At 35.4% G+C, this 23,590-nt stretch overlaps 1 protein-coding gene across 9 annotated transcripts in view; it reads right to left on the minus strand.

Moving 5' to 3' along the window:
- Positions 1-23,590, minus strand: part of RABGAP1L (RAB GTPase activating protein 1 like) — a 709,048-nt gene that overhangs the window by 595,747 nt on the left and 89,711 nt on the right. For 8 of the 9 annotated variants that reach the window (XM_074390018.1, XM_010336102.3, XM_074390015.1 and 5 more), the window contains 3 exons: positions 14,800-14,866; positions 9,137-9,239; positions 5,159-5,325 (listed from right to left, as the gene is read on the minus strand). In XM_074390018.1, the coding sequence (XP_074246119.1) occupies positions 5,159-5,325; positions 9,137-9,239; positions 14,800-14,866 (337 nt within the window). The remainder of the gene's footprint in view (positions 1-5,158; positions 5,326-9,136; positions 9,240-14,799; positions 14,867-23,590) is intronic. The other variant, XM_074390020.1, reaches the window with a different exon arrangement.

A 23,590-nucleotide genomic window follows, 5' to 3' on the forward strand; every position in this document is an offset into this window, starting at 1 on the left:
TCCTTGAAAGACGAATCACCATTTCAAGAAATTTAAATAACAATAAATGGATGGCCAGATGCAGCAGCTCATGCCTATAAGCCCAGCACTTTGGAAGGCTGAGGCGGGGGGATCACGAGCTCAGGAGCTCAAGACCAGCCTGACCAATATGGTGAAACCCCACCTCTCCTAAAAGTACAAAAATTATCCTGGCATGTTGGCCATGCCTGTAGTCCCACCTACTCAGGAGGATAAGGCAGAAGAATCACTTGAACCTGGGAGGCGGAGGTTGCAGTGAGCCAAGATCATGCCACTGCATTCCAGCCTGGGCAACAGAACAAGGCTCCGTCTCAAATAAATAAATAAATAAATAAATGGAATAAATCCACTATCTATTAAAGAAAGCATATTCATAATTTAAAAAGCTTCCCACAAAGTAAACTACAGGACCAGATGGTTTCATTGGTGAACTCTATTCAACAACTAAGGAAGAAATAATACAAATCTTATAAAAATTCTCCCAGCAAATATAGAAAAAAACAATTTCCAACTCATTTTTTTGGGGACACAAGACAAGATGAATATTAAAATTCAACAAAGACATTGTAAGAAAACTATAAATGAGTATGTCTGATAAATAGACATAAAAATTATTTTTAAAAATATATAAATATAGAGTGATACATAAAAAGAAAATCATCATGACCAAAGGAGACTTATCCTAAGGAATACAAGGTTGGCTTAATATTTTTTTAAAAATGTATTTCAATATATGGATAAGAAAAAAATGGGGAAAAAACCCAATAGATGCAGAAAAACATTTGATAAAGTTCCAACACAGTTCACAGGGGGAAAAAAACAAAGCACAAGAAAAAGAATGTATAGGCATTCAGATTGGAAACTACTTTTACTGACAAACAACATGATCATATATAGAGAAAGCATTAAGAATCTAGAAAAGAGCTGGGTACAGTGTCGTATGCCTATAATTCCAGCACTTTAAAAGGCTGCAGTGGGAAGCTTGCTTGAATCCAGGAGTTTAAGACCAGCCTGGGTAACACAGCAAGACCTCATCTCTACAAAAAAATTAAAACTTAGCCAGGTGTGGTGGCATATGCCTGTAGTCCCAGCTACTTGGGAGGTTGAAGTGGAAGGACTGCTTGAGCCCAACAGGTCAAGGCTGTAGTGAGCTATGTGTATGACACTGTACTCTACCCTGGGCAACAGACTAATACCTTGTCTCCAAAAAAAAAATCTAGAAAAACTTCAAAAACAAGTTAATTTTAGCAAGGTTGCAGGAAATATGGCTAATATACAAAAATCAATAGTCTTTATATATTCTAAAAATAAAAATTAAAATTTGAAGAATGCAACTTATAGTAATATCAAAAACATGTGTGTTCTTGGGAATCACATCAGCAAAATGGCAGAATAGGAGGTCCCAAGCTCTAGTACCCATCACAGAAATACCAACTAGCAACTATCCACATATAAGAACATCTTTGCAACAATTCCAGAAGCACAAAACTTAAGAAGAGTTGTATTGGAAGTACAAGTGGAACAATTTCAATGTGATCATGTTGCCAATACCCCAGGCCAGCACAGTCTCATGCCAAGAGAGATGTGCTGAGTCTATGGTTTTGCCAGCAGACAAAAAATAGCATAAGGTGAACATCTAGCTTCCCCAATATTCCAGGATGCTTCCCAAAAGGCCAAATTCTGTTTCTTCTCCTATAGAATACTGAGAAATTGTCAGGACAAGACACATGCAACAAGTACATGTATCTTGGCAATGGTACCACATCCTGCTGACAGCTTCACCTGACAAGGAGTCCAGGCAGCAGCTCCTCCCACCTGCAGAGCAATCCTGGCACCCAGTCTGGCCAGGGAGTATAGTTAGAAGTACTGTGTGGCTGGGTTTCCCAGTCAGCTATCCAGTTCAGCTGCAGAGCACAGCGGGCAACCATGCCCAGACAGGGAACCAAGCCAGCAGCCCTAAGTATAACCTGCAGTCCCACCCAACCAGGGAGCCTAGCCAATAACTACATCAAATAGTGAGGCACAGCCTCCAGCCCCAACCAAGTAGGGAGTCCAACCAGTAGCCCCACCTGACTGTAACACCATCCAGCTGTGAAGCCCAGCCAGCAACCCTGCCCAACTGTGGGGCACAACCTGTAGCCCCACCTAACCAGAGGCAATTACAAAGCCCAGCCAACAGTCCTACTTGACCTCAGATACCAGTGAGTGGGCCTGCCCAACCATAGAGTTCCACCTAACCTTAGAGTAATGGCAGCAGCCCTACCAGATCAGAGACCCAAGCCTCACTTGCCTGCATATGGTACCAGCTGGCCTATCCAGAAGCCCAGCTTAGCAGACTAATAAAGGTCCTTCCTTGGCCAAAATGAACATGTAAAGGCTGGAAGAGGTGATCACTTCCTAAATTGTGCAGACACTAATACAATGCTATGCAGATCACAAAGCATCAGGGAAACATGACACCACTAATGGAAACTAATAAAGCTATAATAACTGACCCAAAACAAATGAAGATATGAAACTAACAATGTATTTAGAATAATCCGCTTAAAAATCAGTGAACTACAAGAAAACATGGACAACTAAACTAATTAGGAAAACAATACATCAAATAAATGGTGATTATTCATGTGTATAAACCTGTCAAAACTCATCAAAATGTACTATTAAATGGGTGCATTTAACTGTATGCTAACTACCTCAATAAAGTTGATTTAGAAAAGAACTCTGAATGTGAAGTCCAACGTTTCACATGATCAGGGTCCTAGTTTCCTCTCATCATCAATTATTTTGCTTCCCAGTCTTTTTAGTTCTCTAGGCATTTATACTTGCCTTTTTCCCACTTATACCTAATTAATGTCTATTCCTGTTAGATCTCGGGTCAAACGACTTTCTCCAGTTTACTTTCCCAGCTTTTGTTTCCATCCTCTCGTTAAGTGCTCTTTTTGCTCCCAGTAATTGGAAAATGAATGAAAATGAAATGCCATTTGGCCCTGAGTGGACACTAAACAGGAACAAAACAGAACTTCCTATACCCCCAATGCTCACAAGTAAAGTCCTGCTATATTTGAGAGAAGAAAGCTGCCAAGAAAAAATAGTTTGGGAACAGGGCATCTCATCTACTTTGGTGCTGCCCCCAGGAGTCTGATCTAAACCTGTTTGGGTACAGGGCAAGTTCTGGTTTCATTCAGTAAGTCCAATACTCTCAGAATGAAAGAAAAGTTCTAGGTGTCTAAATCACTTAAAACTGAAATAAATGCATTCTCTCTTTATTTCTTTAAAGTAGTAATGGCCTAGACCCATATTTTCAAAGGTAACTTAGAATTGCATTAGGTGCTCACCTAATTCCTTCTTTATACCAACGTTCTATAGTCTAGACCAACATCTCTAGATTACCATCAACCACCCCAAACCAACTCACTCTTTGGAGCTGCAGAAAGAAGCTAGTCTGGCCTTACAGCAGCATAGTCCGGATTAAGGTAAGGAGTTGTAGTCTCAGATCTTGCAATAATTACTTGCATGAATTTTAACAATTACTTTAACTTTTCTCTCTCTCTCTCTCTCTCTCTCTCTCTCTCTCTCTCCATATATATGCACATATATTTATTTAATGAACTAATAATATATGTAAATGAACTAATATATATTCATATATATATAAATGAACTAATAATCTTAGGAACTAATTTTATATATATATATATATATATGTATATATATATATAGAGAGAGAGAGAGAGAGAGAAGTTAAAGTAATTCTTAAAATTCCTGTAATTATTGCAAGTAATTATAAATACAAACGAACTAATGATCTTAGGAATTAATGATATATAGATAGATAGATATAAATATAGATATAGACATATATAGAGAGAGACAGACACACAGATAAAAGTACTAGAACTGGGAAAAACCTAACTTTTTCTCATATCTCTATCAGGTACAATTTACGTTATAATAATTTATCATCATTAGAAGAATGACAACTCACTTTCTATACAGCTCCTTTATTCATGATTATGCAACTATGAATAATTCTTTGGGTCAAAATGAAGAATTATTGGATAATCATAACAAGTAAGCTATTTTTTAAAAAGGAAGGACAGAAGGGTGGGGAGGAAGGAAGAGAGGGAAAAACTCTCATAATAAAATATTGAAAGATGCTCAGGAAACTGTAGTTTGAATATTGCTCATATAACCTTCATTAGCATATGCTATAAAAGCAGTTCACACAGTAGTAAAAGGTGAGTCAAATAACAGCCATAATAATTTTATGAAAGATTTTTTTAAAACCACAATAATTTCCAAGTATATAATATATGAAGACAAAATGAGCCATGGCAAGTTTTTTAATATAAAAATGAGTAAGAGGCTTCTATATTTGTTCCCTATGCTGATGCCTGCTTTTATCACACAGCAGTTCCCATATTATCGTATATGAAGCAGCAAGCATTTTAAAACTTGGAAGAATTTAAGTACTAACAAAAACAGCATATAAAAGATTTTCATTATTCTAATAGAACATTTTTATCCTGATTTTTAAAAACTGACACTATTAGAATTCAAGTTATTTTTCATTGTTATCTGCTTCCTTCACTATAATACAAAAAATTACATACTTTACTAACACTGGCTAATTTAAGGATATCACAGAAACCATAACTTTGTTCATTTAATATTAAAATAATTTTATAACCTCACTAAGTCTAACAAGATGTTCATATAAAGCTGTCAAATATTACAGGCAGAAATAACAATAGAAATTAGGTCTTTCTTGGCAACTTTTTCATTAAAATTTTATAAGCCTATGATATTTCTGTGCATTGCCTTTTTGGTTTTAAGTAATTGTATGTAAAAGGCAAAAGATTATTTTATATGCAGAATCAATATTTCTGTTAAGAAGGTTTATGACATTACAGGTTTCTAGGGGAAAAGTATATAATTATTAAACTAGCTGGGGTTTTTTTAGCTTATATTACCTACATGTGAATTTTTCAAACACTCTATTGGTTGACTTCAAATATCATTTGATTTCTTTGAGGAATTGTATTGCTTTGCAACTTCAGGAATTATCTTGGCATTAAGGAACAGGTGTGGGAAGAAAAATGTATGTTACCATATGAAGAGAACAAAAAAGTCCTACCTGTTTCAATCTCATGAAGAAAGTCTCTGTGAAAGTCTTTCTGCTGAAATACCAAAATCGCTCATTTGCAGGGTACACACGGACTACTGTCTCCAGGAGAAAGCGAACAGGCTCTACCACCTCTGTAACTACCATATCCACGGCCACAGTCATGTATACTCGTTTATCTGTAGTAGAAATTTTCAGGATTTTATGCCAGTTTTATTATGCCTTGATTACTTTAAACAAAGTTTCCTCACTTATGAAAGAATTAACATTCTTTACAATTATAGTAACTTCTATGTTTATATTTAAATGTTCTATTGACATTATGATTAAATAAGTATGCAAGTATTCTAAGCATGTTTCTTAGAAACTAATGATCCTAAGTGTACATTAATAAATTGCCTGACAATTTTTCTTTTTCCATTCCCCAAATTAGATTTTTAATATAAAAATAAATAAAATACAACAGTAAAGGATATCTTTTACTCTAAAACGATCTGACTTCCCAAAGAACCTCTAGAAAATCACAGAGATCGGTTACTTCATCTTATAAAAAAGATAATAGAAATTACCAGGTTTGTTTAATGAGTTGCATGGGAAGAACTAAGAACTATCAAAAGAGACACTCGCCTTCTCTGTGTTAAACTTGTATACATAAAATGTGATTGAAAGCTGGGAACGATGGCTCACAACTGTAAAAAACTTTGGGAGGCCAAAGCAGGCAGATTACTTGAATCCAAGAGTTAGAGACCAGCCTGGGCAACATGGCGAAACCCCAACTCTATTAAAAATACAAAAAATTAGCTTGGCATATTGGTGCATGCCTGTAGTCCCAGCTACTTAGGAGGCTGAGGTGGGAGAATCACCTGAGCTCAGGAAGTTGACAGTGTAGTGAGCCGTGACTGCACCACTGCACTCCAGCCTGGGCAACGAGAGTCAGACTCAGTCTCAAAAAAATAACAACAAAAAAAGTTACTGATATAAATACTTCCATGCTGTATGCTTCAAGAAAAGTCTCCAGAGATTTTTCAGTACCCTCATTGTTATAATACATATTTACCCTTAGGAAAAATTAAAGTTTCAAAGAAATAGTCCTGTGTAGTTTTCATATATATATGAATATACATATAAATATTCATGTATGTGTGTGAGTATATATACACATATATCTGAGTCCTGACGAGTGCTTTTAGACAACAGTATGTTTTATCAGCCAATATTCTAGTTATGATTTGAAATGTTTACTAGGCCACAGCCTTCCTTTAATTAGAATCTAGAATCTTCTAGGCCAGTGTCTATAGGTTTCTTCAGTTTCACTATGATGGGTTGAAACATGAATTTCATTTTATTTTATTTTATTTACTCTGCTTGATATTCATTGAGGTTTTTGTTTTTTGGTTTTTGTTTGTTTTGAGATGGAGTCTTGCTCTGTCGCCCAGGCTGGAGTGCAATGGAGCAATCCCAGCTTACTGCAACTTATGCCTCCAGGGCTCAAACAATTCTTCTGCCCCAGCCTCCAGAGGAACTGGGATTATAGGCACCCACCACCACACCCAGCTAATTTTTAGAGACGGGGTTTCACCATGTTGTCCAGGCTGGTCTTGAACTCCTGACCTCAGGTGACCCGTCCACCTCAGCCTCCCAAAGTGCTGGGTTATAAGTGTGGCCACCGCACTTGACCTCCTTGAGGTTTTTGAACCAATTGCCTGGTTATTTCATACCATTTTGTAATTTCCTCATTCTTTTATAAATATTTTTAAAACCTATTTGTCTACAAATTTTAGTTATCTGTTAAAGGAAAATCCAAATAACCAAGGCTATAATTAGAAGAAACCCTCATAGCGTTTTTTAATATTATACAATATTTAGATTCATCAACTACTTCTCTATCAATATCAAATTTAGTAACAATTTTATCACATTCTTACTAAATAGAGTCTTACTAAACACATCTGCCAATTCAAGAAAAACTAAAATTCGTTAGACATTGTACTTGACCTGGAGAACCTTAGAGAAAGAAGTAAGATTAACACAAGACAGAATGTAACATTCAGCTGAATCTTAGTGCAGTGGAAATATCCAAGACTTTTCATCTCTCAGGGCCTCAACTTCTTCCATTAAAATCAAACTTTGTTTGAGCCCAAATTCTCTGAATAATGTGTAATTTCAAGGACATCATTTAGAAATTTTAAAGATCAGGGTAACATTTTTGTGTGGCATATGAAATAATTTTAAATTTAAAACATATACTTTGGATCCGAATATTATAATATACTATTATATAGTTTAATAAATATGGTTTATTAGTAATAAACTAATAAATTAAAATTTTACTTAGTTTATTAGTAATAAATTATAAATTTATTTTAAATTTATTTATTAAAATTTTAGTTTATTACTAATAAACCATATTTATTAAAATAAACTATATAATAGTATATTTTCTTTTATTTGTGGACCAAATGTATATTTTATTGCAAAATAAAATTAAACTAGGTGTTACATTAAAAACATGAAAACTTTTTATAATTCGATATGCAAAATTCTTGTATTTTGTTCTTCAAAACTGTCAACTGGCTTATTTCTATCATTTTTGTGGCTTCTTTCTGAACAAGTATAAGAAAGAAGGTTACAGGTATTTGCATGTCTGCCTCCAGAAATAACAAACTGTGGGTGTAAAAATTATTTACTGTTAATAAATGAAAAGTTAAATTTTATATAATCTTTTCTTCTTTTTAGCCCTCATTTTTAGACACCTTAATAAGTGATCAAATGCATGTGATTTACATAAATGGTGAATATTCTCTTCAGAAAATGAAAGAATAATTATCATTATAATGCTCTTTATTAACATATTATATTTTCTTATCAGTATTCATGAATGCTTCTTGTCATTAACCGAAAGTCTACTGTGGGTATAAACTAAATAATATAAAATTAATGATAAAACAAACTGATCCATTATATTCTAAATACAAATTAATGGTTGAATGATGGTAAAGTATTTAGGATAGGAATATAACTCATTGGGTAGTTTAATGGTAGATGATGAAGGAGCAAAAAAACAGGCAATTAACAGCTATCTGGATAAAGTAAGAACAAGAAAACACAATGGAAAAATGACAAATGTAACTAACCTATATTCTGTTCAACATTAGATATGATAAATAAAATGAAAAAGTAAAAAACTAAGAAAAAACTATTTGCTACAATTGAAATCTTTACTGTATATTACTAGCATCCCAAAGGCCAAAAGACTGGAGCCAATAATTGATAAATGAAAAATTATTAAGTAAACTATAATACAAAAATAGTTAAAATAATAATTTTAAAATATTCAAAATTCCAAAATATTTCCTTTTCATCATTTTCTTTAATATTTCTCTATCACTACTCTCGCCAAATGAAACAATTCTATACTGGTTTATGAAAAACAAAGCCCAAATGCTTTCTCTATAATCTAATAAAATTAATTCAGGCCAAGTGCAGTGGCTCACATCTGTAATCCCAGTGCCTTGGCAGGCAAGATCAGTTGAGGCCAAAGGTTCAAGACTAGCCTGGGAAACAAGGCATGACCCATTGCTACAAAAATAAAATTTAAAAATTAGCTATGCATGGTGGCACACACCTGAAGTTCTATTTAACAGCTACTCAGGAGGCTGAGGTGGGAGGACTGCTTGAGCCCAAGAGTTTGAGGTTACAGTAAGCTAGATAGTATATAGGGAGCCTGTACTCTACCCTAAGCAACAGAGTGAGACCCTGTCTCTTAAAATAATAATAACAATAGCAAAATTCATATATCTTTGGGGAGGATTTTTTTAAATGTGATTTCCCCCACAGAAGCATAAAGTATAAAAATGAATCTCAAACTCTCAATAAAAAGAATATGTCCACTTTAAATGAGTTCCAAATTAAAAAAAAAAATGTCAAAACAACATTGTTCATAATATAAAATGTAAAGCAAATAATAAGGGAACTTTTAAGAAAAGTCACCTTTTGGGGTTTCCTCATTAAGTGCCAGAAATATTGGTGCATTGGGGTTCCACATGCCAGTGATAACATAAGCTCTCCCATCATAGCTCTTTCCCATGGATTCCTATAAAAATTCAAACAGTATTTACTGATAAAAGACACATCGAGAAAATCACCACTTTAAATTATACCTACTTTAAGCAATCCAATTTATTAACATTTGGATTTACATTCAAGCAAAAGCTTTATATTCATTGTAAATTCTTTTCATCCTACAAAAGCATTTCTTTAAATATTAAATTCTTCTACAGCTTCCTTCAAGCACAGTTTCTATTTAAAGATATGTACCCTTGGATAAAAGGTGGCATACACTTACATGGTGAATCACAAAAACATAATATTGTTACAAAGTTATATTTAACTTGATCTTGATGCCAGCTGTCCAAATCTCATATACACGTAAGGATGTATATAGTTTCTATTAAAACAATGAACTAGCTAAAGACAGTTAAAATGACCTAATACGAATCACAGCAGGGAAAGTTAATATTTTTCTTCTAATGTTCTAATTTTTAATAAATTCTTAAAATATTAATTTACTTTATAGCAATTAATACCTTTAAAATTAACACTATTTTCTATATGTCAGATATTTGTATATTTTCTTACAATCGTACGTTAGTATCAGGAGACTAATTCTGGTTTGTAAGCAACACCAAAATTTATTAACTCTCTCCCTCTACTGTTACACCTACTCCCTCTTTCTTCCCTTCTCTCCTTCCTCCTCTTCTCTTCCATTCTTTTTTTTTTTTTTTTTTTTTTGGAGACTGAGTTTCGCTCTTGTTACCCAGGCTGGAGTGCAATGGCGCCATCTCGGCTCACTGCAACCTCCGCCTCCTGGGTTCAAGCAATTCTCCTGCCTCAGCCTCCTGAGTAGCTGGGATTACAGGCACACGCCACCATGCCCAGCTAATTTTTTGTATTTTTAGTAGAGACGGGGTTTCACCATGTTGACCAGGATGGTCTCGATCTCTCGACCTTGTGATCCACCCGCCTCGGCCTCCCAAAGTGCTGGGATTACAGGCTTGAGCCACCGCGCCCGGCCCTCTCTTCCATTCTTTAAGACTTTACCAAGACAGTCTTGACTCCCACTAAAAAAGCCAGCAACTCCCATAGCAAAAGCAAGGCTACTTGTAGCTTGTGTATATGTGCGTGGAGAGAGGAGGGGTAGAGGTTGTCCTATGAAAGAACAACACACATCATACAAGTATTTCCATATGCAAATGAACAGTATCTACAATATTTCAATTTTTGTAGCAATTTCCTCACATTATGAATAGAGACTGTTGAAAGGGTCAGACTAAAACAAAGAAAAACTTTTCTTTTTTCATTATTGCCCATTCACAAATGAACCCCCTACAAAATTGTGTCAGTCATTGTGTAATTACTGTATATTTTTCTAGTGTATTAATAATATTTCACTGATCAGATTGTGTAGCTTGAGTGCAGGGACCATGCACTGCAGAGATGAAATACACTCAAGGCCATTTGTAAACAAAACGAACGCAGCAGCCCCAACACACTCATAAATTAATGGTCTCTCTCTCCTCTCTACACACACACACACACACACAGACACACACACAACTCAGCAGCCCCAACACACTCATGTTAATCACCTCTTTCTGCCCTCTGTGCGTGCACACACACACACACACACACACACACACACACAAAACCAATTCAGCAGCCCCAACACACATAAATTAATGGTCTCTCTCCCCTCTCTAAACACACACACACACACACACACACACACACACACACACACACAAAACTCAGCAGCCCCAACACACTATGTTAATCATCTCTTTCTCCCCTCTGTACACACACACACACACAAAACCAACTCAGCAGCCCCAACACACTCATATATTAATCATCTCTCTCACCTCTGCGTGCACGCGCACACACATACACACACACACACACACAAAACCAACTCAGCAGCCCCAACACACTCATATGTTAATGGTCTCTTTCTCCCCTCTACATACACACACACACACACACACACACACACACACACACACACACAGGTACACAGGCCACTATCCTCCATCTCTACTCCCTAATTAGGGCTCCATTTGGAACAGGAATGGGCATCTGACCCAAAAAAAATTCAATCCATTTCAAGATCAGAACTTGTGCTGTGCTTATAGTGCTCAGAATCTCTTTCAATCAACAAATATCGAAGAAAGTGGGCAGTCACCAGTGGAAGCTAAAAGGTTTTCGTGAGAAGTCAGGCCATGATAAGCCACATATAAGACAAAGTTATAAGATAACAAATATGAAGTAGGGAAAAAATATATAAAGAACAACAGAGTATTAGAAAACTGTTAAGTGGTAAGAGAAATGGAGAAAACAAACATAAAAAATCCTTTAAAATTATAAATCATGCAGACAAAAAACAAAGGCAGATTATGAGAAACAGCAAAGGAGGGAGGGAGCAAGTGTAAGACAAAATAGCAGAAAACATCATACATGTAAAACTGTTTCATGAAACTCTTACTTTTGCTTTTTTGTACAGTACAAGTATGCTAGATCACAATATAAAATCTATTTTTAACTGTGGGTACAGCTACTGGTCTAGTGTTAATATATGGCTAATTACAAAGACCCATGAACTTTCTGAGGAATCTCTAGGGCTTTAAAATTTTAAATTGTGTTCCAGTTCCAAGAAACCTGGTTCTACTGAGTTTTCTGCTTTTCCTGGTACCTTGCTGTTATGCTTTTCTCAGGTATCAATGACTGTGGATCAAAAATTATCATTTTTGGCTCATTCCTGTAATCCCAGCACTTTGGGAGGCCGAGGCAGGTGGATCACCTGAGGTCAGCAGTTTGAGACCAGCCTGGCCAACATGACAAAACCCCATCTCTACTAAAAATAAAAAAATTAGCCAGGCTTGGTAGCACACACCTGTAATCCCAGCTACTAGGGAGACTGAGGCAAGATAATAGCTTGAACCCAGGAGGCAGAGGTTGCAGTGAGCCAAGATCACACCATTGCACTCCAGCCTGGGCAATAAAGATTCTCTGTCTCAAAAAAATAAAAAATAAAATCTCATTTTCTCATTCCTATACTACAAGTATCTTTACCAAAAATATTCTCATTATAGGAAGAAAATGGAATCTCTTGTTACTTGTACTCTCCCAAAAAAAACTAATTTTGTGTGTACACACACAAACACACACAAAGTCACCTGTTGCTTAATGACAGGGATACATTCTAAGGTATGTGTTATTAAGTGATTTCTTTGTGCAAAAATACCATACTTACAGAAACCTAGATGGTATAGGGGGTACGCACCTAGCCTGTTGCTCCAAGGCTAAAAACTTGTACAGCATGTTACTGTACCGAACACTGTAGCAATTGTAACACCAAACTATTTGTATACCTAAGGTACACAATAAAGGTACAGAAAAATATACAGAAAAGGTACAGTAAACATACATTATAATCTTACGGGACTACCCTCAAAGTATGGGTCCATTGTTCACAGAAATATCCTTACTCAGCATGTGATTGTTATATAAAAGTAATCTGGTTGTTTCACTGAAAAATGTATCTTCATTTATAAGTAGGACTTTCCTTTCATGAAGCTCACATGCTATTTAGGGGTGTCATAGAGGGAGTAAAAGTATTAATATCTTGTTCTAGAGGGCAGAATTAAAACTACTAAGACAAAGTTACAAGAACTATGATTTCAGGTGATTATAAAAAAATAACTTCGTAAGCCGGGCGCGGTGGCTCAAGCCTGTAATCCCAGCACTTTGGGAGGCTGAGGCGGGAGGATCACGAGGTCGAGAGATCGAGACCATCCTGGTCAACATGGTGAAACCCCGTCTCTACTAAAGATACAAAAAATTAGCTGGGCATGGTGGCACGTGCCTGTAATGCCAGCTACTCAGGAGGCTGAGGCAGGAGAATTGCCTGAGCCCAGGAGGCGGAGGTTGCGGTGAGCCGAGATCGCGCCATTGCACTCCAGCCTGGGTAACAAGAGCGAAACTCCGTCTCAAAAAAAAAAAAAAAAAAAAAAAAAAAAAAAAAAAATAACTTCGTAATAACCAGAACTGTCCTTTAGACTTTATCATAAGGTGATGAGTTTCTTTTCATTAAAAGTAGTCTAGCTGAGGGTCAATGTCCACTATGAAGATTAACAACACTGGGTAATAACAAATCACAACTGTTAACCATTGCAAACACAAACCCTCCCATTTGCCCTACTACATGTTGCAAGCCCCTTCTCTGTCTAAGAGCATGAATGCTGACAACTCTTTTGATTTAGATATGAACTCAAAGGTGGGGAGGATTCTTCTGCAAATTAGAGAGACATGGTGAAAGAGCCTCAGAAGTTTATACCAGTCCTATAATTCTATAATCCGAATTTAGGTTTTATGGACAAATCCCTGCAGTAATTCATCTTAATCTTTGCAACTCTGAAAGACCATGACTAATTAGGACCTAGAATCTTAAAAATGTTTAATACCTCAATCCTCCTAACCTACTTTCTCAAGGAATTTTCAGGGCTCCAAAATGCTAATGGCTTGCCTTTGGTAAAACCACTTTCATCACTGACACGTGGTTAAATATATATATATATATATATATATATAGCAATTCAGGCAGTACTTCCTCTGTATTCTGTGGCTTGTTGTACCTACAGATACTCAAAAGCTTTGTTTTCCACAAGACCATGAAGCCACTGATGGTAAGAGCTATATTTTACTCATATGCATAACCTCAGCACTTCACTAACACTTAGCACATAAACAGGTGCACAAAAGCCTGAATGAACCATTCCTGTACTGCTATAAAAGCAGTATTGATATTACCATGAAATTACTCAAAAAGAAGGTGGCCTAATTAGTAATGTTTAACCTGACATTTGCAAAACACAGCTGAAAAGAAGAAAGCATGTAGTGCTTATTATCACTAAATATAAAAATCTCAGTTCACTAAGAAACTTTATACATACTCTAAGATGATTATTTTCCTATAACATTTCTAAATCACAAATTAAATGTTTTCATTAACTGCAATATTAGAAGGCATTTCTATTTGAAAGTTAAAACAGCTTGCTACTTTTACACTAAATATTGACTACAGATTAATATATATTAATCTTTAAGGACATTCCTTAAATAAATATCACTTCTAGAATAAATGTACTTTGCTAAGGACAGGTAATCAGGAAGAAATTCAGAAAGGGAAATGCTTTAAAGAAAACAAAAGTACCCATCACAATACTCAAATTAACAGCAGTGCATTAAAATAAATGAAAGGCTCCATATTCACTCTGGAGATGCTTGTTATAATCATGTACTTGTTACTCCAGGCTCAAAGAAAAGACATCTAAGAAGCCAAAAAAATAAATGGACATGGTCATAACACAATCCTTTTACTGGCTTTCAACTTGGATATGAACGTTTTGGTGGAAATTATACGAAATTCCTCTTTCACAAGTAATCCTAAGTTCGCATTTCCAAATTTAATTATTACTATCACACAGCTGCAAGAAATAATTTTGACAAGATGACAAAAATGTGTAAATAGAAAATACTTGTAAAATATAAAATAACTATCATCTATACTTGGTTAAGGTGCTTAAGATTATCATTACCATATCCAGTAAATGCATGTCACTGTTCTTCACGTTTCGACCTGGGCTTAATAACATTCCAAAACATCTGAAAATATTGGGGGAAAAAAAAGGAGAAATAAGGTATCAAGAATACGTAGAAGCCCAGTGAGCAAAAAGCCTTTTTATGATAACTATACAATCTAAGCTCTGTATTTACAAAAAGCTGTAATTTTTTTTTCTAAGAACACCAGGACTAAGTATTTATGAAGATACATAAGAAAATCACACAGAAATAAGTTATCTAAATTTCCAGATTTTATTTGCATGTAAAAGATTACCAAGGATAAGAAACTTTCATAAAAGTGACCATAAATTGTTGACTGAAAGAAAATATGGTACTGAGATACAAATTAGTTTCTAGGGAGTTAAGAGATTTTATTTGCCTTAAAGTTATTCCAAACATATAGGTCAAAATCCATTAACCCAGTTAAACCAAAAAGAAGGTTTTTAAAAATAAGAAGATGACACTATACTCTCTTTACATCAAACCAGATTAAAAGAAAGCAAACTATTACCCTAGCCCTCCACAATCATCTTCACTAAGTAGCATGTTAATACTATATCCTCAGTTTTAAAAAAAAGTTATACAAACTTTATTACTAAATATGTTATTATATTAGTGAAGATATATTCGAAATCCTATTAATGTACTGTTAACTATTTAATATTGCTCTGTGCTTCTTGATGCTAGAGAAGCTTTAGAAATCCCATCAACATTACTATTTTATTTGTAAAGAATTTGCATAAGCTTTAAAATTCAGCTAAATCTATTATTTCTATGTTTGTTAGGATATTATTAACTCCACTTGACATGTAAGCAAAGTCCAGAGAAGTTAAGCAATTTAGCCAAATTCATATTGCTATATTATAGGTCTCGTAACTTGAGAAGCAACGTAATCTGTCCACACAAGTCTTCCTCCGCTAACAACGCATACCCACACTTATAAGAATGTTTTTATTGTAGCTTCCCCAAATTTCAAGATAAGCTATGTAACAATTCATAGAAAAGGGTGAAGAATATGACATTAGATATAAGATTTTTTCCAATTTCAAAACAGTGGCAGCTAACCAGTCAATTGTTATTCTGATCCTTGTTGTTTTTCAAAGGCTTACTTTCTTAGTAGCATGGCTAATGCTTACATGAACAAGATCACTGGTCATGTCCAAATAAATGTAAGCTGTGTAAGGAGTAAATATATACTTCCTTAAAATGCTTGAGGATGACTTGCTCAAGGCTTCCTTCTGGCACCCAAAAATGATAAGGTACATAACAAAGCTAAAGTTGGTAAGCTCTGAGGATAGCTTTTTAAAATTTTATTTATTATACTTTAAGTTCTGGGGCACATGTGCAGATCGTGCAGGTTACACAGGTATACGTGTGTCATGGTGGTGGTTTGCTGCATTCATCGCCCTGTCACCTACATTACGTATTTCTCCTAATACTATCCCTCCCCAATCCTCCCACCCCCTGCTATTCCTCCCCTAGCCCCCCATCCCCCAGGCCGCGGTGTGTGATATTCCCCTCCCTGTGTCCGTGTGTTCTCATTGCTCTACACCCACTTAAGAGTGAGAACATGCGGTGTTTGATTTTCTGTTCTTATGTCAGTCTGCTGAGAATGATGGTTTCCAGTTTATACGGTGAACAAAAAATAATCTACAGGAGAAATAATTATACTCTAGTATTCATAATTTCAATTATATACTGCTATGATCCCTCTCCTATGAATTCTTATAATAAACACTGTCTACACAAATTAAATGATAATTAATCATGCAATTCACTCACTGTACTATTTCTTATACTACTGCCCTAAATTTTTGCTAAGGAAGAATAAAAAGATTTATGGTAATTCTTTTTTAGAAATAAAATTTGTTCTCTCTAAAAAGTGAGGTCAATGAGAACAGATTTATTTCACACATCCCTACATATTCGGCTTCGGCTTGCATCTCTAATGGTTTTCTGATTGAAGAACAATGTTCTATATTATAGGGTTTAAATTATAAACCCATTATATAGTCACTACAATAAGTTAACAAATACCAAAGTATCCGAAAGAAAAAATAATTTCTCCCTTCTCTCAGCCTCCTTAGGAAACAATGTTAACAGTTTGGAATGTATACTCTCTACCTTTTTTTTCTTTTTGAAAATTTAAAGGATTTTTTGTTAGTTTGTTTTTTAAGGCAGAAAAAGATTTTTTATTTTTGTTTTTTTAATTTTTATTTTTATAGATGTACAGAGTACAAATGCAGATTTCTTACATATATATATTAAGTAGTGTTAAAGTCTGTCTGGGCTTTTAGAGTACCCATTACCCAAAGACTGAACATTGTAACCAACAGGTAATCTTTCAGTTTTCACCCGCCTCTCCCACCCTCCTACCTTTTGTAATCTCTAATGGCTGTAATAAAATATAAAGTTTCATGCCATTTTGTTTCTCAAGCACTTCCAGGTGAATGATAAAATAGATGAAATTTCACATTTTCTTAGCATAGTATTTCTATATTACATTATACTGCAAAATGAGACTTAGTGGTTTGGATTTTTCTTAAGTAGCAATACTCATCACCTTATTTTGATGATCTTTAATGTACTAATCTTTTCCTGGCTTGTTAAAAAAAAAAAACAAAAACCCTGCCACCAACCAGCGTGACCTTAGAGAAAGCATCTAACCCCCTGAGACTCTGCTCCCTCTTCTAGCAAACAGGAAAGGTATAATACATGAACTTTAAGCACTTAAATTACATAATTTTTTTTCTGTCAAGCTGTATTAGTCATTTTCAAAATTATACTTCATTAAAGCTCATCAGGATTCCTATGGAGGCCAGTATTATAATGTGTCAGAAATCAGATAGATATTATTAGTAACACAAACACCTAATGGGAGTATTAAGTGTTTCACTGGGGAGTTCAAAGCATTCAACGGTCTCTTACTAACTCTATAAATAAGGTAAAAAGCAAACTGCTATCTAACCTATTTTCTCAAGAAGTTTACAGTAGAGTAGGGGGGAAATAAGAGGTCATTAGAATCTGATATCATTAGTTCTAAAATACCTGTAAGTACAAAATATTAACAAAGCACAGAAGAGACATCCAACATAATTTATAATATAGTGAATAGCTGACCTCAGTCGAAATTTGAAATTAACCTCTTGAGAATAAACTGATGATGCTATTATATCAATTATTATCATAATAGCAGATATTGTTTATTGAATGTCTTAACTTTAAGCCAGGCACTACTATACTGCTGCATTTATGTTTCAAAGCAACCCCCATATAACAAATTATAAAACTGATTTTCAAAAAGAACTGCTTTGTCCAAAGCCACATAGTTACTAAGTTATAGGACTGGGTGGGATTCAAGCCCATGTCTATCACTACAAAACTGTATGGTGTTTTATATTACAGCCTGCCAAGGGCTATCAATAAAAGACTATAAACTCTCTTGAGTGACTCTGGGCAAATCAAAGTCTCACTTTCCACATTTCTGAAGTACAAATACTTGCTTCCATGTTAATTCTGTTAATGTAAAGTTGAGACAAAAAAATTCATGGTAAAAGTGCACTGTAAACTATAAAGTAGTTGACAATTATAAATCATTATTACAATTACCAGTATCATTAAGAAGAGAAAGCTCTGCCTTTCATAATAGTACTTAGTGAGTGTTTACTCTGTAAGTAGCTTTTAACACCAAGTTAACCTCCAAAACAAATACCAAAAACTCTGTATCACTAATATGGCTTTAGATTTAATTGCAGGAGCCGGGCGCGGTGGCTCAAGCCTGTAATCCCAGCACTTTGGGAGGCTGAGGCGGGTGGATCACGAGGTCAAGAGATCAAGACCATCCTGGTCAACATGGTGAAACCCAGTCTCTACTAAAAATACAAAAAATTAGCTGGGCATGGTGGCGCGTGCCTGTAATCCCAGCTACTCAGGAGGCTGAGGCAGGAGAATTGCCTGAACCCAGGAGGCGGAGGTTGCGGTGAGCCGAGATCGCGCCATTGCACTCCAGCCTGGGTAACAAGAGCGAAACTCCGTCTCAAAAAAAAAAAAAAAAGATTTAATTGCAGGAAAAAGTGAGAAAAACAGATGTTATATTAATGTCCTGCAGTATGAAACTATATTTTTAAAACTTTTACCTTTAGTCTAGCAAATCATTAGGAATTCTACATATATCCAAGAAGATAAAAATTGAAGGTAGGGAAGGAGAGAAAGAGGAAAAGAATACTGTCTCTTGCTGTATTAAACGGTTATTATTAAAAATGAGAAAGTGACAGCATAATAGAAAGGGGTAAACAGAGCCAGGCTTGGTGGCTCAAGCCTGTAATCCCAGCACTTTGGGAGGCCAAGCGGGTGGATCACGAGGTCAAGAGATCGAGACCATCCTGGTCAACATGGTGAAACCCCGTCTCTACTAAAAATACAAAAAATTAGCTGGGCAAGGTGGCACGTGCCTGTAATCCCAGCTACTCAGGAGGCTGAGGCAGGAGAATTGCCTGAACACAGGAGGCGGAGCTTGCGGTGAGCCGAGATCGCGCCATTGCACTCCAGCCTGGGTAACGCGCGAAACTCCGTCTCAAAAAAAAAAAAAGAAAGGGGTAAACAGAACTGCAAATAAGAAAATATATAATGCAGTCACAGTTTTTCAAAACATTATGAAAAACACTAAAACTAAATAATTTCATAAAAGTTAGAAACTCATTCATGTCTCCCCAGAGAGGCCAAAGCAAAAAGATAATTGGTCAAATCTATTATGTCAATGTCAGTGAGACTGTTATTTCCCTTACTAAAAAGACTGAAGTAGAGAAAGATATACAGGCATTTGTCACCATGTACAGTGGTGTGGAACCATAAAAATACCCATATAAGCTAAACCTGCATATAAAATGATCATATTATCAATGAAAAAAATTATGATTCTTCAGTGACCTTTAAAAATTTTTCTCCAAACTTTGAAAACTCTTATTTTCAGTTACAAATGCATAGGAAAATTTTTTAAAAGTAAAACTATAGGCCAGGCACGGTGGCTCAAGCCTGTAATCCCAGCACTTTGGGAGGCCAAGGCGGGTGGATCACGAGGTCAAGAAATCGAGACCGTCCTGGTCAACATGGTGAAACCCCGTCTCTACTAAAAATACAAAAAATTAGCTGGGCATGGTGGCGCATGTCTGTAACCCCAGCTACTCAGGAGGCTGAGGCAGGAGAATTGCCTGAACCCAGGAGGCGGAGGTTGCGGTGAGCCGAGATTGCGCCATTGCACTCCAGCCTGGGTAACAAGGGTGAAACTCCGTCTCCAAAAAAAAAAAGTGAAACTATTATTTATTTAGCACTTCATAATTTGAAGCACACAAATTATTTTAATTATTTGAAATAACTTATCGTGAATATATTGAACAGTGCTTGCTGCCTTCTCATATAATTTATAATACAAAGTATCTTTTCCATGCCTTGGCAAACTGCCATATTACTTTCTAAGTTTACATTAGCTTCTAAACTTTATCCTTTGCATGTTCAATGTTGTGAAATGTCTCCAAGAGTTCCTTTAATGTGAAAAATTTGCCAGAGTCACTTTCCCTGGAACATTCATCCTTTTCATCACTACTTTCCATATTTACATTGATAAGTTCATCTTCACAAAGTTCCTCTGGCTGCGTATCTAGAGTCCACTGAATAGCAATAGTGTAACACTCCTACAGACAGCTATTTCTTCTATATCTCCATACGTGTCCTATTTCGATCCTGCAAAGTTACTTCCATAGCAAAGTAAAAGTTTTGCTATACTACACACATACATTCACTGTTGCTCCCCGAAATGATGCCTTCAATCACGTGCCTTATGTCATATTTCCCCCAAAATTGAGAAAAAGAAATTGCATAATCTATAGTCTCCTTATAATTACTATTTCCTTTCAATGTAGCATCTAACTTCAATACTTTGACTTACATGCTAGCAAAACTGACTGGAATTTTTTTTTTATTACAGTCTTCAATCCAAAGCAGAAGTATATGCTCTAGTTAAACCATAGCAGCTTTCTGTTCCTAGTGAAACTTAAACTAAAGGACGCTGGAGTGATTTTATCATTTTTTAAAATTCACAGGCTTTTTCAATATAGTTCATATCTCAGCTTTATACAGGCCTAGGTCTCATCCTGTCTTCATTTTGCTGTTGCCATTTTCGAATCTTCTAAGACTGTGCACCTTCTAAAATTACATGCAATTTCACTTTCAGCATTATGACTTTTCAATTCCTTGTAGCACTGTTATGTTTGTTGGCCAATTTCCTCTTTGGATTATCCATTTTTGTAAAATGTCAAATGGATTTATTACTGGGAGACAAAGAGGTAACACATACTTTGCTATCTCTAAGTAAAGTGAATAACGGATACACTGTGACCAATCAGCAACAGACTTTGAAAGAACTGACATGGGCCAGGCACAGTGGTTCACACCTATAATGCCAGCACTTTGGGAGGCTGAGGTAGGCATATCACCTGAAGTTGGGAGTTTGAGACAGGCCTGACCAACACGGAGAAGCCCCCTCTCTACTAAACATACAAAATTAGCCAGGCGAGGTGGCAAATGCCTGTAATCCCAGTTACTTGGGAGGCTGAGCCAGGAGAATTGCTTGAACCCGGGAGGCAAAGTTTGCAGTAAGCTGAGATCGCGCCAGTGCACTCCAGCCTAGGCAACAAGAGAGAAACTCTGTCTCAAAAAAAAAAAAAAAAAGAAGTGACATGATTTGTTCCTAAGTATGTATGTATATAGTGATCTGTGGGCTGAAAAGCTAACAGCAGAGTTTGTACTTTATGCAATTACTCTGTTAATATACTTCCATAACAGAAATTTGAACCATGTGGCTGGGAGACTAGTGTTATAACTAAACCATGGTAAGAGAAAATAATGTATACCATTAACTACAAAGCAAGGACTGCCTGTATATACACATAGGTTTTAAAGAACTCTAGCCAAGATTTTGCTCTCCGAAGGTGGCAGTCTGCTCTGATTTTGAAGGTTACTTATTCCTGATTATCACTCACAAAACACCAATAGTCTCAAAATCTTACCTGTGGTTGTTGTAATAATACCACTAATAGTAATAATATCATGCACTTAATAAGCATTATTACGAACACTTTACAGTTACTAGCTAATCTTCTCCCAACAATTTTAAGAGGTATGTTTTATTCACAATTTACAAATTGGAAACTGAAGCAGAGAAATTAAATAACTTGACCAAGATCACTGTAGAGCCAAGATTCAAACCCAGATGAGGGTACTCCATAGCTATTTATCCTAAAAATTTCACTCTACTAACTTCAGTGATATCAGTAATAGGAAGAAGGAGTCTCTCCAGTAGGATTATACTTACCAGCAAGAGAGATTTTTAAATTGGTTACTCTTTTGGTTCATTAGGTAGGAAATTGTTTTATCTATCTACCTACCTATCTATCTGTCTGTCTGTCTATCTTAGATTTCCTAGAACACTAGCACAAATCACCACAGAAAAAAAAAAAACCTAAAATAGATGCTTAGGACTGCTACAGAACTTCTACCAGTATAGAGAATTCAACATACAGAAAGCCCATAAAAGAATGTTTTAGGTCAATGATTTTTAAATTTTTAATTGAATAAATTTCAGGAAAAAAAAAATACCTCCCTACCATCCTTGACAATAATGTTCCCATTAATTGTCACATTAATAAAGGGTCAAAATTTAAAATGCAGAATGGTAACTCAAATATGAGTGCTTTCTTTTTTTTTTTTTTTATAAGACAGGCTCCCGCTCTGTCACCCAGGCTGGAGTACAGTGGCACAATCTCGACTCACTGCAACTTCTACCTCCTGATTCAAGCCATCCTCCTACCAAATATGAGTACTTTTACCCTCTTCAAACACAAAATGAGAGCTTAGCTACAGTCATATTTTAAAATATATTAAAAATGATTATAATACGAAAACCAATAAATTTCAAAGTCTGACATGGCTTAATCCCTGCTTAAAACATTTAAAATCAATTATTTTGTTTTTCCATTTAGTAAGAATAATACAGGGCATTCAGATAGTGATACATTATTTGGGCTTTTGCATATACTAGGTATATGCATCAAAATAAACAGGTGCTTATGTAGTAGTATTTTTACAATTGAATATATTTGTAAACACAATTCAAAAACATCTAGAAACATAAAGAAAAGGAGTATCTTCCCCTGTATAGCTACAGCTAATTACAGTCTAGTTATTCCAATACCACTCACAAAACACATGTAGATAGGCTGAACCAAACATGAGCAAAAAAATAATTAATTCAATTTTATGAGAAAATTTACAGGAAAAGCAACTATATTACCTTTGATAAAATAAGAATACTAGTGATTCCACTTGGAGTTCCTGTTTCTTTTTCTCTCGATTGTCATTTCTTTGTTGATCTAATTTTTTTCTTTTATCTACGATTTACATTTTCTCCCATTTCTATTCGTGTATTTTTCTTTAATCCCTTTTCTCTAGTTTTATCTTTTTTTACATAGTTGGAAGTAGAATTATGATTTAATAAAGAATTAGATGTAGAGTAAGAGAAAAAGGAGTTGAAAATTCCAGGTTTTTTTTTATCCACAGTAACTGGAAAGATCAAGTCACAAATTAATAAGACTGTGACAAATTACAGGAGGAACAAGTTTGGGACAATGTCAAACTTAATTCTTTAGTTTGATTTTTGAACAGATTAACTTTGAGATGGCAGATGAAGATCTCAAGTTGTTGAATGTATAAGTC

The sequence above is a fragment of the Saimiri boliviensis genome, chromosome 19 (genome assembly GCF_048565385.1).
Source record: "Saimiri boliviensis isolate mSaiBol1 chromosome 19, mSaiBol1.pri, whole genome shotgun sequence".
Classification (NCBI taxonomy): domain Eukaryota; kingdom Metazoa; phylum Chordata; class Mammalia; order Primates; family Cebidae; genus Saimiri; species Saimiri boliviensis.